General features: G+C 38.8%; 1 protein-coding gene across 1 annotated transcript in view; it reads left to right on the top strand.

The window, feature by feature from the left end:
* The window catches only part of LRBA (LPS responsive beige-like anchor protein), a 351,536-nt gene that overhangs the window by 249,164 nt on the left and 80,985 nt on the right, over window positions 1-21,387 (top strand). The window contains 6 exon segments of the mRNA XM_083520191.1: window positions 696-813; window positions 1,678-1,780; window positions 3,111-3,226; window positions 3,357-3,469; window positions 14,156-14,296; window positions 16,345-16,464. Of these exon segments, the coding sequence (XP_083376317.1) occupies window positions 696-813; window positions 1,678-1,780; window positions 3,111-3,226; window positions 3,357-3,469; window positions 14,156-14,296; window positions 16,345-16,464 (711 nt within the window).

Genomic DNA, 21,387 nt, shown 5'->3' with positions numbered 1-21,387 from the left:
TTGTTTCCTAAAATGAGTCTAGTATTCACTCATGGCTGCAAGAAGAGAGGAAGTTTTTACTTCCATTTCAAATTAACTATATTTTAATGTTACGTCCAAACCACACTGTCATTAATCTTAACTATAGTTTATTGAAAGAAGCCAGCTTCCTAAGCCACAGTCTGAAGTTGGCTTGCTTCAGTATACCATAGTTAAGACCAACCACAGTTTGTCCAGGTTCAGACAAAGTACTAAACTGTGGGTAGTCAAAACTGGATGTGAAAACTTAAATTTCTCCCCATTGAGTTTGTCTACTACAAAAAGGGGACTAACCATTTTCTCCTCCATCTCTAAGAATGAGCTTTGTGCAGTCATGTGCATGAGGGAGGAAATTAAGCAGGAATCTACATTTAATAACAGTTTCTCATTATGGCAGAACCAAGAAACTATGGTTTCAAACAAGATAGCATATTAAACCATAGCTCAATATGTTGTCTTGTTTGGATACCATTAACCATAGTTCCTTAACCCCAACAATAAGAAATTGTAGCTAACTGATTTCCTGGATTGATTTCCTGCTTGTGAATACTTATTCATATTTTAACTTGTTAAGGCAATATGTGATAGTCATGCATGGCTAATATGTTTTGATGTCTGAATAGTTGCTTACATTGTTGTGAGTTGACTAAGTGCATCTCTTATCTTTCTTTAATTAGATACTTGCTTATACAGAAGGACTCCATGGGAAATGGCTGTTCTCAGAGATTCGATCAGTCTTTTCTCGGCGGTATCTCTTGCAAAACACAGCACTGGAAATCTTTATGGCAAACAGAGGTAATACTCTACCGGAAATAGTACTGGAAGGCTTGAAGTATCAGCCTGTTTGATTGGATTATTATTATTATTATTATTATTATTATTATTATTATTATTATTACTGCTATGGATTACATTTTAAAATAGGAATCATTTTTATTTTGGGCCCAGTTTTCCAATCTGTTAAGGTAATACTGAATCCCGATTCTGTCTTTTGCAGCATTAGCTACCCTTCCCAATTTGCTGACATTTGCAAATTTGATGAGCATCCCCTCAGTTCCTTCATCCAAGTCATTTAGAAAGACAAAAATGGGCCCAGGACAGAACTCTGTGGCACTCCATTTCCTGCCTCTTACATGTGAATAGCCATTTCATCCTTTGGTTGTAGTGTTAGAAGGTTATATTGCTGAAGAACGCAATTAGTCCTCTTTTTCACTTCCCACTAGAAACTTGTATCATTAGTTTGTGTGTTCTAGGCTCAAGCTGCAATAATTGTTCCAGACTGATCTTATTTCTCCCCAGTTCCTTTTGCTTCTGTGCCACACTGAGCTAAGCCAAAGTTAGGCTTCATGTAGCTTCTAAACCAGGACTCATGGTTAAACTCTCTCCTCACTAAGTATGAGCTGCAGCCAAGATTTGTCCTTGTAAAGAAGCAAAAAGGACAGAGGAGAAAAGCAAAGCAGCTGTGAGCTGCTATCCAGGAGCCCATACATTCATGTGATCTGGGTAAGCCATAATTTGGCTTACTTTTTCATGCAAGTCAGGCCATTATATCAGGGAAGTAACTTAAAGATATATGCATTGAATTTCCAGAGTTCTGTTATTTTCATTATGCCAAGAAACCCAGCATAATTGAAGTGAATCAATTCTTTTTATCCACAGTTGCTGTCATGTTCAACTTTCCAGATCCTGCTACAGTAAAGAAAGTGGTTAATTGTCTACCTCGTGTTGGGATTGGTACTAGTTTTGGATTGCCCCAAACTAGGTATGAAGAATCCTCTGGCTCTAGGAAACAGAGCAAACAAGCATGATCTGAAACACAGGAAGGAAGTGGAAACAAGAAAAAGAGAGCAGTTTCCACTGCCTTGTTTCAGTAACACTGTCCTTTTCTTTGCTATCTTCAGATTGCCCTATGCAGGCACAATTGTCTTATGCTTACTGTCTACTAGGAAAATGAAATAATACTTAGAAGTTTGGATGATGCAGATATTAGCAGATAACATGATAATTGTAAGATGTGGAAAACTGGAATAGAATGAATAGTTGTCGGATAAAATCAGTGGTCTATGATCACAAAATGAAGGCTGAATTGGAAGGCATACATGTTGTTCTCAGTGCTGTATGTGATATGAGAATGAGGCAAAATACTGGTAGAAGGAAAAAGGCACACTCTGATTGAGATGGGCAGAAATTGTGCCAGATCCAGAATTAAAAGAAAGTGGCTGCTTTATAGTGAAGTGGCTGCTTTTCTGAAATGATCCCATGTATTAAAAGGGAATCACATGGAAAATTAACTACTAAGTTAAGGAGTGTGGCTTCTTTAGGCCTCCAAGATTTGAAAATTGTATTTAAATTCTGCAGCACTTGAAATTTGTGACAAATTAAAAGTGGATGTGAGGAGCTAGCAAGCAGTTTTGTCATTGTGGTATGGTGTTGTAGTTGATTGCCCACCTGCAGGTGAAGACTGGAGAATGCACTGGAGTGAAAGGCAAGGAGGCACCCGAGACCAGATGTTTTGCCTTGAAGCTGGGCTGGGCTGGGTTGCCTTGAGCCTGATCTTTCACTTTAACTCTCAGTTTGAGTCAAAACAAAAAATTTCCTTCCAGTAGCACCTTAAAGACCAACTAAGTTAGTTCTTGGTGTGAGCTTTCGTGTGCAAGCACACTTCACAATCCTTCTCAGTTTGAGATTTGTGAAGATACTAGGACCATTGTGTGTAACTCTAAGGCATCTGAAGAGTGCGGGGAGAAACATCAAAAGTTGGAGTTCCCCTTCCAGCAGGGAGAAGAGACCAAGATATGTGTCTCATTTGAGGTCAAGGAGGTTGATAGCAAAGCTGTATAATGGGCTGGAACTTAAGTTCCCAATTTGGCTAGGGCTAGAAGAGCGCTTATAGTACCTCTTTGTTGCTGGTGATCTTGATGTTACAGTTTTAATGTTAAAAAACTGTCAAGTTTAAATGATGCTCTTTGGCTCCATCAGTCTTGTATCAAGAAGGATAACTTATTAAAAGGAGATGATGATATTTGGAGGGAATAAGTGGATGTGGCATGATTTCACAGTAACTTACATAACATAAAGATTTTATCTTTCAGGCGCATTTCTATGGCCAGTCCGCGTCAGATCTTTAAAGCATCAAATATGACCCAGCGATGGCAGCACAGAGAAATTTCAAATTTTGAATATCTCATGTTTCTAAACACTATAGCAGGTAATAATGGTTGTGCTTCATAAAGGATAACTTGGACAAATAATTCATTTTTGCATAGTATGTTGCAGATATTAATAACAAGAATTCTGATGTTGCCTCTCAAAGAAGTATTGTTCTTCTTGATCTCCAGGGCGTACTTACAATGATTTAAACCAGTACCCGGTATTTCCTTGGGTTATCACTAACTATGAATCAGAAGAACTGGACCTTACGCTTCCAAGCAACTTCAGAGATTTGTCAAAGGTATTTTTTTTCCACATGGCGTTTACATATTATTATATCAAATACATGATAATACTGTACGGTAGGTCTTAGTATTTTGTACATGTGTTTTTCATGTTTCTTGTCAGTAGATACTTGTCAGTTTGACAGTTCTGTAAGAGAATAGTGGTGGGCAGGACATTTTTTTCAGCTGGAACATGACAGAACTCAGTTTCTGCACCTCTCAGGTGGGTGCCATTGCCATTCTAAGAGAATGAGGGAGGTGTTCATGGCACCTCTTTCTAGCAAAATAGCACTGGGGAGACAGAGACGGACAAATGCTGCTACAAAATGTATTTTATGTATTCAAACAGTGTAGCCCAGCAACGTTGCTTTGGATTAAAAAAAACATATATAACTACAAAGTTGATATATTTAGGCTTAAAAGATTTGAGCTTCACTTGAAGACAAGGATGCACATGATGAGTAGACTAATGCTTTAAACAGTCAAAATAACCCCTCATGCCAGCCCTGCTAATTTTCTCCTGAAAGAATAGCAATTCATTCTAGAAGAGGAGGCAGGCCGCAGTTGGTGTGCAGTTCTATAGTACTGAGTGCCCCTGCTGGATGCACCTGTACTGGTATTAAAGCCCCCAAACTTTCATAGTCAGTAGATGTTATGCATGTGGATATGAGTATAGAAATATGAACTCCTAATTTGTCTGTCTTCAGTAGAAGTTGAGTATAATACATGAAATTGCCTGCACAGGGAGTTATATCCAAACCTGTATTAAAAACCAGGACCTGGTCCTAGAATGTATAAAATTATTATAAGTGTGCCTTTGTTGAACGTATATACCAAGTAACTTTTCTTTATTACTACCAAGTCTCCATTTGCCTGGGATTAAAAGAAAAAACTTCTTGGGCAAATGATGTCCCTGTTAACTTATCATACATTTCACATAAATTATGAAGTTTTTTGTAAAGGTTTCTTGTAAGAAGAAGTGAAGGAGGACGCTGGGCTTAGTGGATCCCTAGATCTGATCTAATAGGGCTACTATTTGCAGGAGAGATGTAAGAAACTGGAGATACCCAAAGCAGAAAGGAGATCTGAAGCATCCATTCCCTGAAGTGTAAATCAAAGGCAGTTGCCTAAACTACCTATGGATTCAATATGGATTCAACCACCAGTAGATTGAATAAACTGGGTGGCTCTGTGGGTTAAATCACAGAGCCTAGGACTTGCCGATCAGAAGGTTGGCGGTTCGAATCCGCGCGATGGGGTGAGCTCCCGTTGCTTGGTCCCTGCTCCTGCCAACCTAGCAGTTCGAAAGCACGTCAAAGTGCAAGTAGATAAATAGGTACCACTCCAGTGGGAAGGTAAACGGTGTTTCTGTGTACTGCTCTGGTTCGCCAGAAGTGGCTTAGTCATGCTGGCCCCATGACCCAGAAGCTGTACGCCGGCTCCCTTGGCCAATAAAGTGAGATGAGCGCCGCAACCCCAGAGTTGGTCACGACTGGACCTAATGGTCGGGGTCCCTTTATCTTTTAGTGTCTTCATAGCTAGCCTCAAAATAGGTTTTTTATATGTCAAATATACATAGTCTGTGATGCTCACTTGTTTCCTACAGCATCTCCCTCATGTCCAGAAAAAGCTGCACATCTGGCAGCACCAACTGAGTAAGAGATGAAATAAATAAAATGGCCTGCTAACCAATCACGTTGCTGATGCTGTTATGCCTAGCTAATGGCACTGTAATGTGTGTATGCTGCTATTTTCGTCGGAGTTGTTTAACTTTTTCTAGGCTCTGTTGCTGCTTTTCTAGCCATAACTGAAGTCACTCATTTATACCTCCATTTTACCATTTCCCTCTCCAGTCGTGATGCTTTGAAATGTAGCTGTGTTTCATTCCTAAGTGCAAGGTGAGCTCCTTAGGATTCTAGCAAATCCTTCCAGAGGGCAAAATAAGATAAAGACTGTAAAACAGGTAGTGGAGATGCTTTAAGACCTGTAATGGTGAGCACACACACAGAGAGAATCCTCCATTCTCACAGCTGAAAAATAAAAGTGCAAAGATTCTACTGGGCTACAGTACTTAAAATTTATGTTGTAGCTAAGCATACAGTTAAAAAAACACACCCCAGGCTTTTGTATGTATTTTAACCTCTAGTGCATTATCTTAGCAACGTTTCTGTCTGAGTGTTGATTTATTGCTGCTGTTGTTCTCCAGGCGCTGTTTGTGTATTGAATTGAATGTTTGTGTCTTTGCAATCTGCATTTCACCTTATGATCCATTCTCTCTGCATTTAATTGCAGTTGATCAGACAGCACTTCTTTTATCTGCTGCATTTTAAGTGCGGTTTCCGATTAATGCTATCTTCTTGTCAGTGTCCATTTTTCAGGGTTTGGTTACTGTATGGAGTATTCGAGCTCCATCACCCATAACTGTGTTTTGTTCTTCCTGCTGAGCTCACATTCATTATCTGACCCAGTGTTAAATGAAATCAAGTTTGAAATCCTTAACACCGATACCAAATGCTAAGTCCCACTGAGCTCTATGGGATTTAGGGGGGAGGTGGGGCAGATTGATGCAGAAAAATTCAATCTCATATTGTATGTAACAAAAAGGAGTCAAATAAATTTTTTTATTATTATTATTATTATTATTTTGCTTTATGCATGGCATAGCTAATCAATATTATAATAGCAATCAAAAGAACCGTTGAAGTTAGAAGATAATGAGAATATAAGGACTTGAGTAAAAAATGGGTTTGTATCAATCTGCCCCACCTAGGGGGCACTTTGATACCTTCGATGGGGCACTTTGATACAAAGCGTAAATTGCATGAGAATGGTAATTATTTACAAAAATTTAATGAAAAAAACAATTTTTATTGTGAGAGATCATAATTAGCCTTACAATTTGTTACTTTAAATTATGTATCAAAACTAACAATGTTTCACACATATCAGACTTTATGGCAGGTTTTCTTAACAAAACATCAAAACTTATATTTATCTTTCCTCAAACACCTATCCATTAAAAAAAAAAACAACTTTCGAGAAATGTAAAGAAGTGTAAGAACTCACATTAGGTAGTCAAAAAATAGTAATTTAAACAAATTGCTTATTAAAAATTAGATGATTACTTAACCTTTAGCTTCTATTGCACATTATATCCACTTAAGTCAATAGAAAAAAGTATAAAGAGATGGTGTTCGAGATGTGCCCTTTGAGATATTTGGTTTTGGCGACTGCAAAACAACATCCTTGAAATCAACACTTGCCTTATCTTCTACAACGGAGAAGACAAACATACAAGATCCTGGTTTTTCCCCTGAGATATGACACTTGATATCGGTTCTTGACACCTATGGCTAATGGCCATAGTGGATAGAGCCAATACTAATCCAACACAACAGCCATCACATAAACAGAATAACTAGTTTAGAGATTTCATGCAAACTTGTATATCGGGGCACTATTGTACACTGTTGTTGTTTAGTCGTTTAGTCGTGTCCGACTCTTCGCGACCCCATGGGCCAGAGCACGCCAGGCACTCCTGTTTTCCACTGCCTCCTGCAGTTTGGTCAAACTCATGCTGGTAGCTTCGAGAACACTGTCCAACCATCTCGTCCTCTGTCGTCCCCTTCTCCTTGTGCCCTCCATCTTTCCCAACATCCGGGTCTTTTCCAGGGAGTCTTCTCTTCTCATGAGGTGGCCAAAGTATTGGAGCCTCAGCTTCACGATCTGTCCTTCCAGTGAGCACTCAGGGCTGATTTCCTTAAGAATTATACACTAGTGGGGCACTTTTATATGTATCCATGTGCCCCGTGTCTTAGTGTATCAAAGTAATCCAAAAACATTTTCAAAAAGCTAACAATTATTAACAAAACCAATGAACTTCTTTAAAAATCATGTGTAATCCTGAGTGGAATGACTTACCTTTGGTGTTTTTAAATCTTAACTAAATGATGTAAAACAGCATTGGAACGCTTTTACATTTCACATAATTTTTTACTTGCCTGCCCTAAAAACACAGCTACTCTCGTCAAACGCCAACGGCTAACTGGCGGGCGGCGCAGTCACAACTGTTGTACTTACATGTTTAGACACATTTTAGTGGTGTCGCAGCACGAATAACGTTTCTCGATATTGAAATATTGTTGGTGTATCAATCTGCCCCTTGCATCATTGTGCCCCGCCTCCCCCTATGTCTGAGTTGGAGATGTGTAATTCTCATTTATTTAAAGCAACAATCCAGAAGATACTATTTGCAGTGCTTATTTGTGATGAATAGTGAGATTTTGGGAACAGGTTAAAAAACAACAACCCTTAAAGTATTGTTTAATATATTTATCTTTAATTTATCGAACAACTGTTGAAGATGTTTTACTTTACCAAAAATATACTGTGCCAAAACTTTATCTGCTTCTTGCGCTTGCAGTGTTTAACCATGTAATCTAGTATCATGCTACTGTAGAATTCTGGAGCCTTTGCTATCAGGCAGGATAAAAGTCTAACTCCAAACAAAAAAAAGGGGGGGGGGAGAATGAGAGCTAACAATATTTAATGAAAGATTGTAGTGATCTTTTAAAAAATCAACTTTAGGGTAGAGGTGCAGTTTAATAGTTTCCAGAGTCTATATATCTTATTTAAATAAAACCCCAGAATACCTTGAACCTATGAACCTCACACTTGCATGCAGCTTTTACATGCTTTGTTTAATGGGAACATGCCTGCATAAGCTTCTTTCACTGTCCTGTACAGCTTTCAGAAATAGTTTCCAATGCAACACTGTGGGGGAACAGAATGGAAACTTACCCTAGTGCATATTTCACAGGGCTAGAGCTTCCAATTGTAGTTTCAGTCCTTAAAATCCGAAAATGAGGATCTTTGCTTGATATGTAGAATTTCAACATTTTTGTTTATTTACTTCAAAACTAACAATACCACACATGGTCCAAGTGGATTCAGTGTTCTTAAGGTGGTTAAAGTCATTATAGTTTGTGTAAAACATTACTTCTCCAGTTTAGCTAGTGCATATTCAAAGATCTCTTCATAGGACTATTTAAATAAATCGCTTTTCAAAAAATGCACTTATAGAACCTCTACGGCTTAGGTGTATTTTTAAGGTATTAAATCATATCAGGAGTATGAAGTGATAACAGTAATAGCAACACACCATGTCTTCAGTGCACACAACAAAATACCCATGGGCTTGATAAAAATGCTTATCACAATCCATTGGTTATACTTGTCAGTCAGATAAAAGCAGCAGCTACAAATAGTTGTCTGAGCCATGAACAAGGCATATGACCCTTAAGCAACCCAACCATGGGCTACTTATCTGTGCTCCTTTGCCACAATAATAATAATAAAATATAAAAACTGTAAAGATATTTACATTTAAAACTAAATATGCTGTACTATAAGAGTGATTAGAATTGTTAGGTTAGTGTCTGTGTTGTGCACACGTCATGGGTATTATCTCAAAGCCACTGCTATTTTGTGACACTATAAAATATGATTTATTGTGTGGAATAGGCTGAGACTATGTGAATAGGATTTGAACAGTAGAGAAATGAACACATGTTAGATGAAAAGTAATTTTAATTCAGTGTCTTTCATTAATTAAAAGCACATTTTCAGTAGATAGAAAGTCATAGATCCATTAGGCTGAATCCTTCTAATTGAAAATGAGAGGAACCTTTCTCTCTTCCTGGAAGAATTTCCCACAGAACTCTAGGAATAGTTTTCTACAAGTGCATCATGACCACTTTTGAATGGGCCAAATACTGAAGAATACATGCTGTATCTGTATGTGCTCTGTACATGTTGCAACACTTTTGAAGTCCATGTTGGTTGATGTGGGCAAGTTTTCCCTCTTCTTTACTGTGTCCCTGGCCTACAACCCCATAAAGCTCTATGGAAGCCACTGAGAATAGCATAACATCACAAGGTGGATTGTTGTTGTTTGGTTTGGACACATTAGCTATGACAAAAAACAAGAGCTGACTCTTTGTCTATCCTTTTTTTTTTTTTTGATCTGTGTATACAATAATAACCCTACTAATAATGCTCAGATGGTGCTGATGATACTATAGAATATGGGACAAAAAACACTGTAGTACCTAAGGGACTAACTAGCTTGTTGAAAAATTTCGTGTTTCCCCATGTATGAAACAGACTGAGAAAGCTATAGATATAATATAAAGCAGGGTTAGTCGAGCTGTGGTCCTCCAGATGTTGCTGGATTCCAGCGCCCATCATCCCTGACAATTGACCATGTTGGCTCGGGCTGATGGGATTTGGATTGCATCCTTGATATTCATTAATCCCCAAGTTACCTAAATGTGTGAAAGAGATTGGAGGAGAGAGAAATAATGAAAGAGTGAAAACTTGGGCAAAATTTTATGTCTTCACAGGATGTCTGAAGCAACTATTTGATAATGTTTCACATATGGCATTGTCCAATGCAGGGGCAAAGGCAGAAAATACCATATATATTTTTGTCATTGCCCTGCTGATATTCTGTAAGCAATTCCCCAGATAGCCTAAGTGACCTTATGGGTCTATACAAGAGCAGGTAGTCTTTCAGGTAACCTGGTCTCAGTTTGTTCAGGACTTTATATATTAGTAACAAGACCTTGAATATAGCCCAGTAGCTGAGTGACTATATGTGGGGTGTGTGTGTGTGTGTGTGTGTGTGTGTGTGTGTGCGCGCGCGCACACACACACACACACACTGTATACAGAATCTATATAACATCTTATTTTCTTCGTGACTAATAATTTTCTCCTCCTGTTGAGTGGACTCGAACCACCCTTTTTATCATTCCTGTGCAGTTTAAGCTTTAAACCTTATCCTGTAGTTGTAGACTAGTTAGGTTTTGCGTTCAAGTTGGCCTAGTATAGCACGGTGCCACTTCTCAAAAAATATGCTAATGGAGACAAAAACTTTCTAGACAATTATTCTATAATGCCACAGTTGCCTAGAATTAACATCTCCCTGCTAGATGTCTCTCTTTAATATGTCCCCTGAAAAAAAATCTCCCTTAGTTCTTCCCTCAGGTGGTCAAGGCTATTGTGGTAACACCTAGCACCAGTACAGGCTTAGTTCATTTAAAATGCAAATGAGTTGTAGGGCCAGAGACAAAGGACAAGGTGCTCCTATATTCTATGTTTAGAAGTCAACCATGCTAGCAGTTGAAACTTAGTTACACTCACTGATGAGACAGCATTCTTCACTATGTCTGAGTTTAGCAGGGAAAGGGAAAGGGACATGATATGCACAGCTCTGTTTTCAAACAAATGTCACTCTCTGTCTCCCCTCCTCATAAAAAAGAAAGAAAGAAAGGAAAGAAAGAAAGAAAAGAAAAAAGTGTTTTCTGTCTCGGGCAACTTACTCACTCTGCCTAATTGTAGGGCCAGCCTTACAACATTGGTTTTTTAATCAGAATTTGAAACCAGCTTTGAGGCTGTTTTAAAACACCTGGTTAGCTCTGTATCCAATCATGGCTAGCCTCAGGTGGTGTTGATGTAGGCCTTAATGATTACTGGGGAGGGAAGAGGTTGTAGGAGAGGAGCCCAAACCTGATTGCCATTTCCAAGTCTTAAGGATAAGGGAACAGAGAAGCTACTCCCATCCCGGTCTCACCATTAGATAGTGTGATTCAGCCACCTCATTTTGGGTATCATGAAATGGCAGCATATTGTTAGTTTATTCATTTCATTATTGTGGTATCTCCCAGAAAGAGATGTCAGTGGGATTGTAGATGTGCTGGTTGTAGTTTTGAATAGCTCATGGATATGACTTCGTTGGATTTTCTTTTATAACACCTGCAGAATATGTAAGTAACATGTTTATCTTCTGCCTGGATTTCTCAGTTAAAACTCTTGGATCTCTTATAGCAGCATCTAACCATTTAATTCTGTTGCTCTTATTGCTAAGCCCATTGCTGCAGTAAGTAAGATGTATTGTATTACTGTAGGTCAAAGGACTGCTCATTTTCCTGTGAATGTCATTTCTTCTGTGTGGGCCAGTGAGCAGCTCTTGGCACTCAGTTTCCATAAGCACATTTATGGCTGATGCATCACGATTGGGAATTTCCTAGCTTTGGCATCCATATTAAAATAATGCCTCTTCAAAGCCAATTAAGTAGAACAGTAGTTACCAGCTCATTTCAGAGTGTGATAGTAAACATAAATTGAACATTTTATATAAGAGGATAAAAAGAGAATTTTAGAAGTGTTTTTTGCCTCAAATGTTTGATAATTAGTTAACTATTAGCAAGGCCTCATAGCAGTTGTCAGGAAAATATGGGTCACTGTGGTAGAATGTATTAGCCCAATACATTGTCTCCATTTTATTATGAAGCTGCTGAGGAAGCCGTGATATACAGCACTGTCATTACAGATCTATTGTTACAGGGGTTCCACAGTCTTCTGTGTACTGCCATTAATTTATAGCAGTAAACAATATGTAGCCTTCCGACTGCAGCAAAGCAGAATCTTTTAATGAGGTGGATGTTATTACCACAATAAATCAGTGCATTTGTGTAATGTATAATTCAATGTGTGTATTCCCTCTGTAACTTCTCTGAGTAAGCTGATAGTGTATCATTGTCAGTACACAACTCCATAGTTCTTTATTTGTAAGCCTTTCTCCCACATTTGGTGTGTGTATATGTGTGTGTGTGTGTGTGTGTGTGTGTGTGTATGGCTTGCAAATAAACATGACATGCCTTGATGGTTGTCCTGTTGCCAGGTTTCAGAAACCAAGTGTAGCAAAAAAAGAAGGAGGGGGGGTTAGTTTAAAAATCAATACTGTGCATTCTGTCTGTATGGATCTCCACATGATACCTTTTATTTCTTTTTTCAAAAGAGAATTAAATCAATTCTAATTGGTTTTAGCTTTATATTCAGTGAATGTAATTCTATAAGTATTGATCTGTGGTGGTCTTATTTGTAGAATAATAAAAGCAAGAGCAGCAAAAAAACCGTATTTTTGAAAGCTTTAATGCCATACAAACACCGTATTGTTTACATTGTTACTAAATATAATTTATTTACCAATGATCTTTTTGTCTTCCTTTTTAAAGCAAAAGAAAGCATGGCTGAATAGTGTCACAAAGCAAAAGATGAAGTAGATTCCGTAATGGTTCTTTGACAAATGCAATAGTTTACATCAGACTAAACTTAATTCTTCCTTGGAATGTTTTCTGCTGCAGATAAAAACCCTTTTATATAGCAACCACTTCTTTTAAAAACTGTAATATTTCAAATTAGAAAACCTCCAGTGGTTAATGACATTTTTTTATTGGTCAAGAAAGGAGAAGAAAGATATGTACCAACAAAAGCAAAACGAAGTACAGTTCCATTGATAAATAACAATATAAATGATAGTATGTCAGTCTATTTCTATTAACAATGTTGTCATCTACAAAAGTAACAAGGGAACAAGAATTCCATAAATGCTTCTAGTTTTCTAAAACTAATTTCTGCTAGTCTCTGGTGAATCAATTTCCCCCCAATGAAAATTATGTCCCAAAGATGGATAAGTAGTACATATTTGGGGTAGATATTTGGTATGTGGCCCTCCCCCACACTACCTTGAGCCCAAGATGGAGTCTAGTAAAGAATTATATCTCTCAACTCCCAACTCCCCACAACTTAAATTCAGTTCTGTATTCATAAATTGCAGGTTGGGAAGGAAAATGTTAATTACAGGTAATTGGTATCTTATGCATATTTTACTTACGAGATCGCAGCTTTGTGTGCTTGGGTGGGGAATGATTATTTAAAGAAATAATATCATAAATGGGAAGGGCTGGTGGAAAGAAGGGGCAATGGGTGGTCCGTGTCCAGCAACACCCCCACTCCCTACACACACACCTTTCTCTTCCTTTCTGTGGGGCTGGCTTAGAAACAGTTGTCCCCTCAGGGACCGGAGCAGCAGCATCTCCAGGAAGGAGCCAAGCAGCAGCTGTTAAGAAACCTGGTATTGTAACCAAGCTGGAGAGCTAACAGCTCTCTCTCTTAACAGCTCTCAGCTTTGGGTTTTCCATATTCAAAAAGAACATGGGCCCGATCAAGTAAAACAATAGAAATACTTAACTGACCAATCACATCGGTTCTGCCCCCCCCCCAACTAAAGTCCTGCCCACCCCCAAAAAATCCTGGACACGCCCATGAAAGGAAACAAGAAAAAAAAGGAAGTAGAGGGAGATGGGGGGAAGAGAGGTTCTAAGAGAAAGAAAGGTTTGTGGGTTTGCAGGGAGAGAAAAAGAGCAACGGGAGTCATAGAATTGAAAGGGACCACACAGTGATTGGGTGGGAATGATCCATGCTATTGAATGCATTCAGATCTTGCCAAGGGAAGCAGTTCCACTTGTGTTTGCAGTATGTATGTGAGACACTTGGCAATAATTACTTCATGCATTGCTGCCTTCTACGAAGTTTGTATTAGAGGATGATTTAAAATAATTCCTAGTGGAAGTAAGAAGATTGTACAGTTACATCTGGGTTGGAAAAGGTCACTTACCTCCCTCTTATTATGCTTACTTGCATCCAAATTCAAAACCATTTGATTTTTTATTCTTGTTATTGTTATCATAGTAATAATAATAATGTACTATGTGTTTAATTTTGACTAGTAATTAAGTGGAAGACAACAAATGTCAATGTTATAATGTGATGAGTATGCTTCTTTTTCTCACCCATAGCCTATTGGGGCTCTGAATCCCAAAAGAGCTGCATTCTTTGCTGACCGCCATGAAACATGGGAAGATGATCAAGTTCCAAAGTTTCATTATGGCACTCACTATTCAACAGCAAGTTTTACACTCACCTGGTTGTTAAGAATTGTAAGTAGACTTTGAAAGAGTTTTCTTTGAAATTTGTAAGGGAAGTTGTAATTAAGCATTGACTTTTCAAATCGAAAAGGGGTGGCAGCAACAGAGATTTTGAAAATTGATTAAAATCAATGGGTTCAGTCCAAAGAACTTTCACATATGATGGTAGCATTTGGAGGCTGACCTCCCCCTGCCCTTTAACCCTCCAGAGCACCCAAAAAATGCTTGGACAAGGGTCAGCAGACCTGCTAAGTCCACTGGTATTGGATATTGGTTCAGGGGACTAAGGGAAAGGAGTGTTTGTGGGAAATCAGGCAGAGGCACTTTGTACGTGTGGAGGCGAAGGTTCCACCACCTGCATTTTGCATATTCCCTCTTCCTTCTCAACCCTCCAGTCCACAACCCATGCCCCTCAGCAAGGTTCCACAACTGTCTGGTAGCATTTTATTTGGAGGGAGGCCTTGCAAGGAGATGAGGGATCTGGAAATCCAGATTCTGCCTGTGACTACCCACTAGCGAACTCTGGACTCACCCCATGTCTAATTGTTGCCTATCAGAACTACAATTACTTCAAAATACAGTGGACGCTCGGGTTGCGAATGTGATCCGTGCTGGATGCATATTCACAACCTGCAGCGTTCACAACCCGCGCCTGCGCATCTTCACACATGTGGGTTGCGATTCAGCGCTAATGCGCATGTGCAAAGCACGATTTAGTGCTCATGCACGACTGCTGAAACCCAGAAGTAACCCGTTCCTGTACTTCCGGGTTTTGGCAGTCCGCAACCCGAAAAAACACAACCTGAAGTGGGCGCAACATGAGGTATGACTGTAATAGCAATGATAATGGTTTTTTGTTTACACTTTTCAAAAAAGTATGAAAACTCTTTCTTAAAATATGTTTTTAAAGTTGGTTTCTCTCTATATGTTTCTTTTTGTTTAGAATTACTTTTTGCATGCAAGTTGTTGTTGTTTTTAATGAAACATAATCTGACCACTTATGGCAGATTTCATGTGAATCACTGATAAGTAAAATAAGCTTTTAAGATGTAATCTAGAAATAGAATTGCCCCTTTTGAAGTAATATTGTAATATGTTTACAAATAGTGTTTCAGATGGTCAGACGTCTAATATTTATGAAACACGCCACGTTTCTGTAAAATAAACTGGAATGATGATTTATCTGATAGAAACTAATTTCTTTGGGAAAGCATTAGCAGCACATCATTAATTAAACCTTGTTACATTGGTACAAGCAGACATAAATCCTTGAAGTAATTTATGGTACTTTGCTAATTTCAAGCAATTATCCACTAATATGCGCTTAAGTGTCCTCTGACTAGGAGGAGGTTTTTCAATTGCTCAAACATTTTTCTTTCCTTAATTGTGAACTGTAAAGTTGCACATTCTGATGTTATAGTCATAGGAAAGTTTTGACTCTGGATAATATTTAGGATCCAGATAGCCCCATAATTAGTTCCATGCACCCCAAAGATCTGCTTTTATTGAACATAATTCTTGCCCCTCCACCTCCAGAGCTAAATGCGAGCTACTTTGGAAACTGGGGGAAATTTCAAAAACAGTTTGCAAAGAGTCACGGTGGGGAAGGGCTTGCTGTTTAAATAAAATAATTCAGGTATCTCAAGGCCACCTGAAAGCTCAGACAGCCCCTTGGATCCTAGTATATATGCATATATAAATCTAATGAATTAAATGAGTTAGATCCAGGCTTCAACTTTCATTGACGGAAAGGCTTCTGCCATTATGAAACACTTCCTCTTTTTAATCACCTGAATAAACATGTTCCTAGCTATAGTATCCGTTGTTTAAAAGGCATTGAAATACAGTGATATAAAATGTAAGTGAATTTGGGTACCTGTGTTTTTCACTGATTGTGTAGATCTGTAGAATGAGTTATTCTAGGAAAACAAAACATATCTTACCACGTTGTTGTTTTTCTTTTACTCTCCACAAAAATAAAACCTGCCAATAACCTTTAGTGTTTCATTCTAATTGAGAATTGGCAAAATATATTTCAGCTTCTGTTTCTCTCTTCTCAGGAACCTTTTACAACATTTTTCCTAAACTTGCAAGGGGGCAAATTTGATCATGCAGATAGAACTTTTTCATCAATTTCAAGGGCATGGCGCAATAGTCAACGGGACACCTCTGATATCAAGGTAAACTTCAGCGACAATTCTTCACTTCCTATAGTGAGCTTTCATATGGATGATGTTCTGTTAATATAGCACCATCAAAGTGCACACTGCTTTACAGAGTACAAAGGGATTGGTTCCTGTGTTGGAGAGCTTAGCAGTCTAAGATTTGACAGAAGGGCAACAGTGGGAAATGAAGGGAAGTGGAGGCAAGGGGTGATTGCTTCAGCTGCAGTAGTTCGTTACACAAGGGAGGGTAACTAGAGTGTGTCAAATGTTCTTGGACTAATACTGAATGATTTTGAATCTATTAGATTTGCTAGGCATATAACCTTTAAGAAGCTGCAAAGATTACAGAAATAAATTCACTTAGTATTATGGGCTGATGGTGACTCTGAAGTCTGCTAAAAACTGTGTGCTATTTTACAGCATTGATGTAACTATGCACCCCCAGCTCCTGAACGTATTTACACTACTATATTCAACATACTGCATGCTGAGGTCAGAGATCAAGGACCACTAATGTATGCTTTCAAAAATATGAGCAGAGACAGACTTTTGCCGAAAAGGCCTATCAAATCAGATTCATGTGTCTCTGAACTCTAATATTATTTGCCAAAGGGGCAAAGTAACCACAGACTAACTTGGCTTTCTTAGTGTACTGCTATCCCCACCCCCGCCCTCTTTCCATAAAAGAATAAGATGGTCACTTTGAAGGAGAAGAGACATCCATCTACTTATAGGATAAGTAGGATCTAGGAAGCGAATCAAAAACTTAAATTGTAAGACCCAGTAAAGCTTTAATCTTATAAAGTTGAAGCCCATATTATTTAACTAATCCTCTATAAGTAACTTAAATTAATATTTGTTGGTATGAAATAGAAAAAAGAAGATTATTATTAAAAATGGTTAGTACTGGTCAGGATGCAAGCAACTATAAAGCTAGTTCCATAGTCCAAACCACTTCACCTGCATACATAGGAAATGGCTTTTGGCATCCCTCTGGGCTTGTCACCAATGTGGAAAGGGAAGCTTGTATGGGCCAGAAAGGTGGGACAAGCTGTCCAGGAATGGCCATGTAGCCCTGCAAGACCTCCAGTCTAATAGTCCAAAATCTTACATGATGCTGGGACTTCACTTAGTGTTGGGTTCATTTTTTAGAGCTCTATGTTCAAAATGCTTTTTTAGCCCACCTAACTTAATGCATTTCATTACATGGTTGACTAGCTATAGTAAAAAATGTTGTGGGAGATGTAACCATTTGACATTCTGTTTGACACTTGGCATATTATAGGTTCCAAATTAAATTACTTGTTTTTACTGACTATGTACTCCAAAATTACTATGTAAACTTAAGTTTAATTCTGTTCAATCTGCAAAGTATTTAGCTGCTCACCTATGTGATTAGAATAAATAGATTTTATTTATGAATCTTTGTTTGCCATGCCAGTATATACTAATAGTTTCATAATAAGTATCATTCCTTTCTCACCTCAGAAAATAGATCCATTAAAAACACACACCACTATGTTCTCTTAGGAACTATTTTCTTTACTGCACCTTAATTTGATTATGTGAAGCTGAACTAATGAATAATTTAAAAAATCATGATAACCAAATAAACAGTGATGATAATGTCTGTGTGGCATTTATCCAGCATTTTTAACATATAAGCAAAGAAGCATTCTATAATTTAAAATAATCTTTAATGTATTGAATACATTTGGTTTTGCCATGTAGCTTATAACCATGGCAAGTAATGCAAAAATGCAATTGCTTTTCAAATGATATGCACTATCCTTAAATCATAAACTGATTTTGAATGGCTGAAGGCTGATTTAGTATATACAATAGTAGCTTTAAATTACCCTTTTGTGCATTAATTTGCAGTGTCCGTTATATGGCTTGTTTCGTCTGAAAGATAAGATGTTTACTTTAAAAAACAAAATGGCAGTGCAGTGAGGATACAGTGATAAGCAAATTTCAACTAGGAATGATTTGTTACAAGATAAACAAAATCATAACTGTCTCTCAAAGATTCAAATAAAATCCTTCTTAGCAATTAGTGCCCTTATTATTTTCCTGGAACAGAGAAACAGGGGGTGAAATGGACTCTGGTTTGCCCTGATGCCTCCATCCCAGACCATCTAGTACTAAGCCAATCATCCAGTGGGCAGGGCTAGGAACACTAGTCAATGTTGATCCCCAGTGTTCTTTTTTCCTCTGGACGCGGGTGGCGCTGTGGGTTAAACCGTAGAGCCTAGGACTTGCCAATCAGAAGGTCAGCAGTTCGAATCCCCGAGACGGGGTGAGCTCCCGTTGCTCGGTCCCTGCTGCTGCCAACCTAGCAGTTCGAAAGCAACTCAAGGTGCAAGTTGATAAACAGGTACTGCTCCAGCAGGAAGGTAAACGGCGTTTCCGTGCGCTGCTCTGGTTTGCCAGAAGCGGCTTAGTCATGCTGGCCACATGACCCAGAAGCTGTACACCGGCTCCCTCGGCGAGATGAGCGCCGCAACCCCAGAGTTGGCCATGACTGGACCTAATGGTCAGGGGTCCCTTTACCTTTACCTTTACCTCCAACATCAGGCACAATTCAGCACCCTCCCAAGGCTGAGAAAATTAGTCAGTATTTTCTAGTTTCAATTGTGTGCTTCCTGCATGCTTGCAGCAGAGTCCAAGGCTTAAGCCTGATGCCCAAACCAACTTCAGGCTTAACAAGATAAGCATGAACAAGAGAAGGTGCAGGGGAGACTTACTGAGTCAGGTGACAGGCTAGTGCTGTTGAACATTGTCTAAAGTTGCAGAGGTCTGAGCATGACTCAAAAGGATTTCAGAACACCTGAATTGCTGAAATTTGAGATCCACTGATCACTATTTCTGAGATCCAGTGGCATCACCATTAACGATGCTAATTTGGTAAGTGTCAGAGTATGCATACACGAATGGTTTTAAAGCCTGCCTTTGACATCGAGTGAATTCACCTGAATTCAGCCAGTTCCCATACAACTTTGTTCAGAAGAAAAGATGACTGTCCTTATTTGCTATATGATCCATCAGATGAAAATTATCTGCAGTAAAAGTCAAATTGTAGTTAACTGTGTCAAAGTTCACATCTGTCAAATATTTTAAAGGTATTTTGGGAAAGTAAAAAATATGCTTTACATTCTACACAACTATGGAGTAAAAACATATGTTTGACTTAGAGAGAAGGTGGGGGAAAGCATTGGGATATATATATATATATATATGCAGGTTTTGGTGTCCTCGGGTGTCTTCCCGTGTAAAAGTTGGGGTGTCTAGGCGACGTTTCGACGAGGTCTCACTCGTCATCTTCAGGCTGGTGCTTTCGAGACCTCGTCGAAACGTCGCCTAGACACCCCAACTTTTACACGGGAAGACACCCGAGGACACCAAAACCTGCATTCCTGTACCCGTGAAAATCTACGAAAACAAATATATATATATATATATATATATATATATATTCACTTGACAAGAAGGTAACAATGAGAAAGGCATCTGCAATTTGCACATTTCCCCGCTCTGCCATTTTACTATTAATTTGCAATGTTTAGGCCAGATAGGCAGGAAGGAACTAATACAATGTATCATCACTCAAAAATAAAATATGCAAGGTTCAAGCAAAGGTTAAGCTGTAATTCAAGATTAGCCCGATGCTTTGATCACTAGTCTTAGGGCTTTCATGACACAGTGACAAGGATTGGTTGTGACCGCATGTATACTCTAAACTTTATTTCCTGGGTTGTGATACCAAATGACACAAATTGCTTCCAAAGCTGGCCCATGAGATTCTTCTTACGACATGCACTGGTGTGTCAACCAGTTTTCCCAGGTTCACATGCTCTCAATGCCAACAACTCACTTGCTCCCTTTCTTTTCATTTTTGAGTAGCAGATTTCAACTGAGAGGAGCTTCCTAATACTTGACCAATAATCCATTTTATGCTGTAAAGTAAAATAAGTTGTACATATGTTTGCTAATTGTGACAGTATCCCCCTCCGAACTCTTTGGTTGAGGGAAAAGCGAGAGACTGAGTGGAAGGGAGGGAGGGAGCAAACACAATGACGTCTTGATGTAATTTGTTGAAAATAGATTGAGAGTGACAACATATATTCCAGTGGAAGTGTAACAGCTAGCTTGTGCTGTGAGGCTAAGTTACCAGTAAGTTACCTTGGGGACAGATGTTGCTGTGGAAAATATAAGACTGAAGATTTTTCTAACTTGATAAAGTTAGTTCTTATGAGCTTATTACTAACTAAGGGCACTTCCAAACATTGCTTTAATTAATGGCAATGTAAAGGAAACAGGAAGCGCAATAGGAAATAACTCATTTAAACAGGTACTTATTCCTGTGAGCTGATAGTAGTCCTTCCTCCCATGCCAATCCTGCTAATCCTTGTGGTAGTAATCAGAACAGGAATTTCTCCATCACAGTCAAATAACATAATTTTTAGATTTAGAGTACTAATTGCCCACAAATGTATTAATATGGTAGGACCCTCAGTTTGCTGGAAGCTTTGTCACTAAAGCCTATGTCCATGGTCCAGAGTTGTTCTCCTGCACATAAAGACAGACTTTAAACTACAAACAGGAGCTCTTGTATGTATAAGGAATCCTTCTCGCAGGAATTAAAATCTGATTGTCATTGTCAGTTGTGTAAGGTAAAGGTAAAGGTACCCCTGCCTGTACGGGCCAGTCGTGTCCGACTCTAGGGTTGCGTGCTCATCTCGCTCTAGAGGCCGTGAACCGGCGCCGTCCGAAGACACTTCTGGGTCACGTGGCCAGCGTGACGAAGCTGCACTGGTGAGCCAGCACCAGTGCAGCACACGGAAACGCCGTTTACCTTCCCGCTATAAAGCGGTACCTATTTATCTACTTGCACTTAAGGGTGCTTTCGAACTGCTAGGTGGGCAGGAGCTGGGACCG

The sequence above is a fragment of the Podarcis liolepis genome (genome assembly GCF_965112155.1).
Source record: "Podarcis liolepis genome assembly, chromosome: 9".
NCBI classification, from domain to species: domain Eukaryota; kingdom Metazoa; phylum Chordata; class Lepidosauria; order Squamata; family Lacertidae; genus Podarcis; species Podarcis liolepis.
This window is presented reverse-complemented; position numbering and strand designations above follow the sequence as displayed.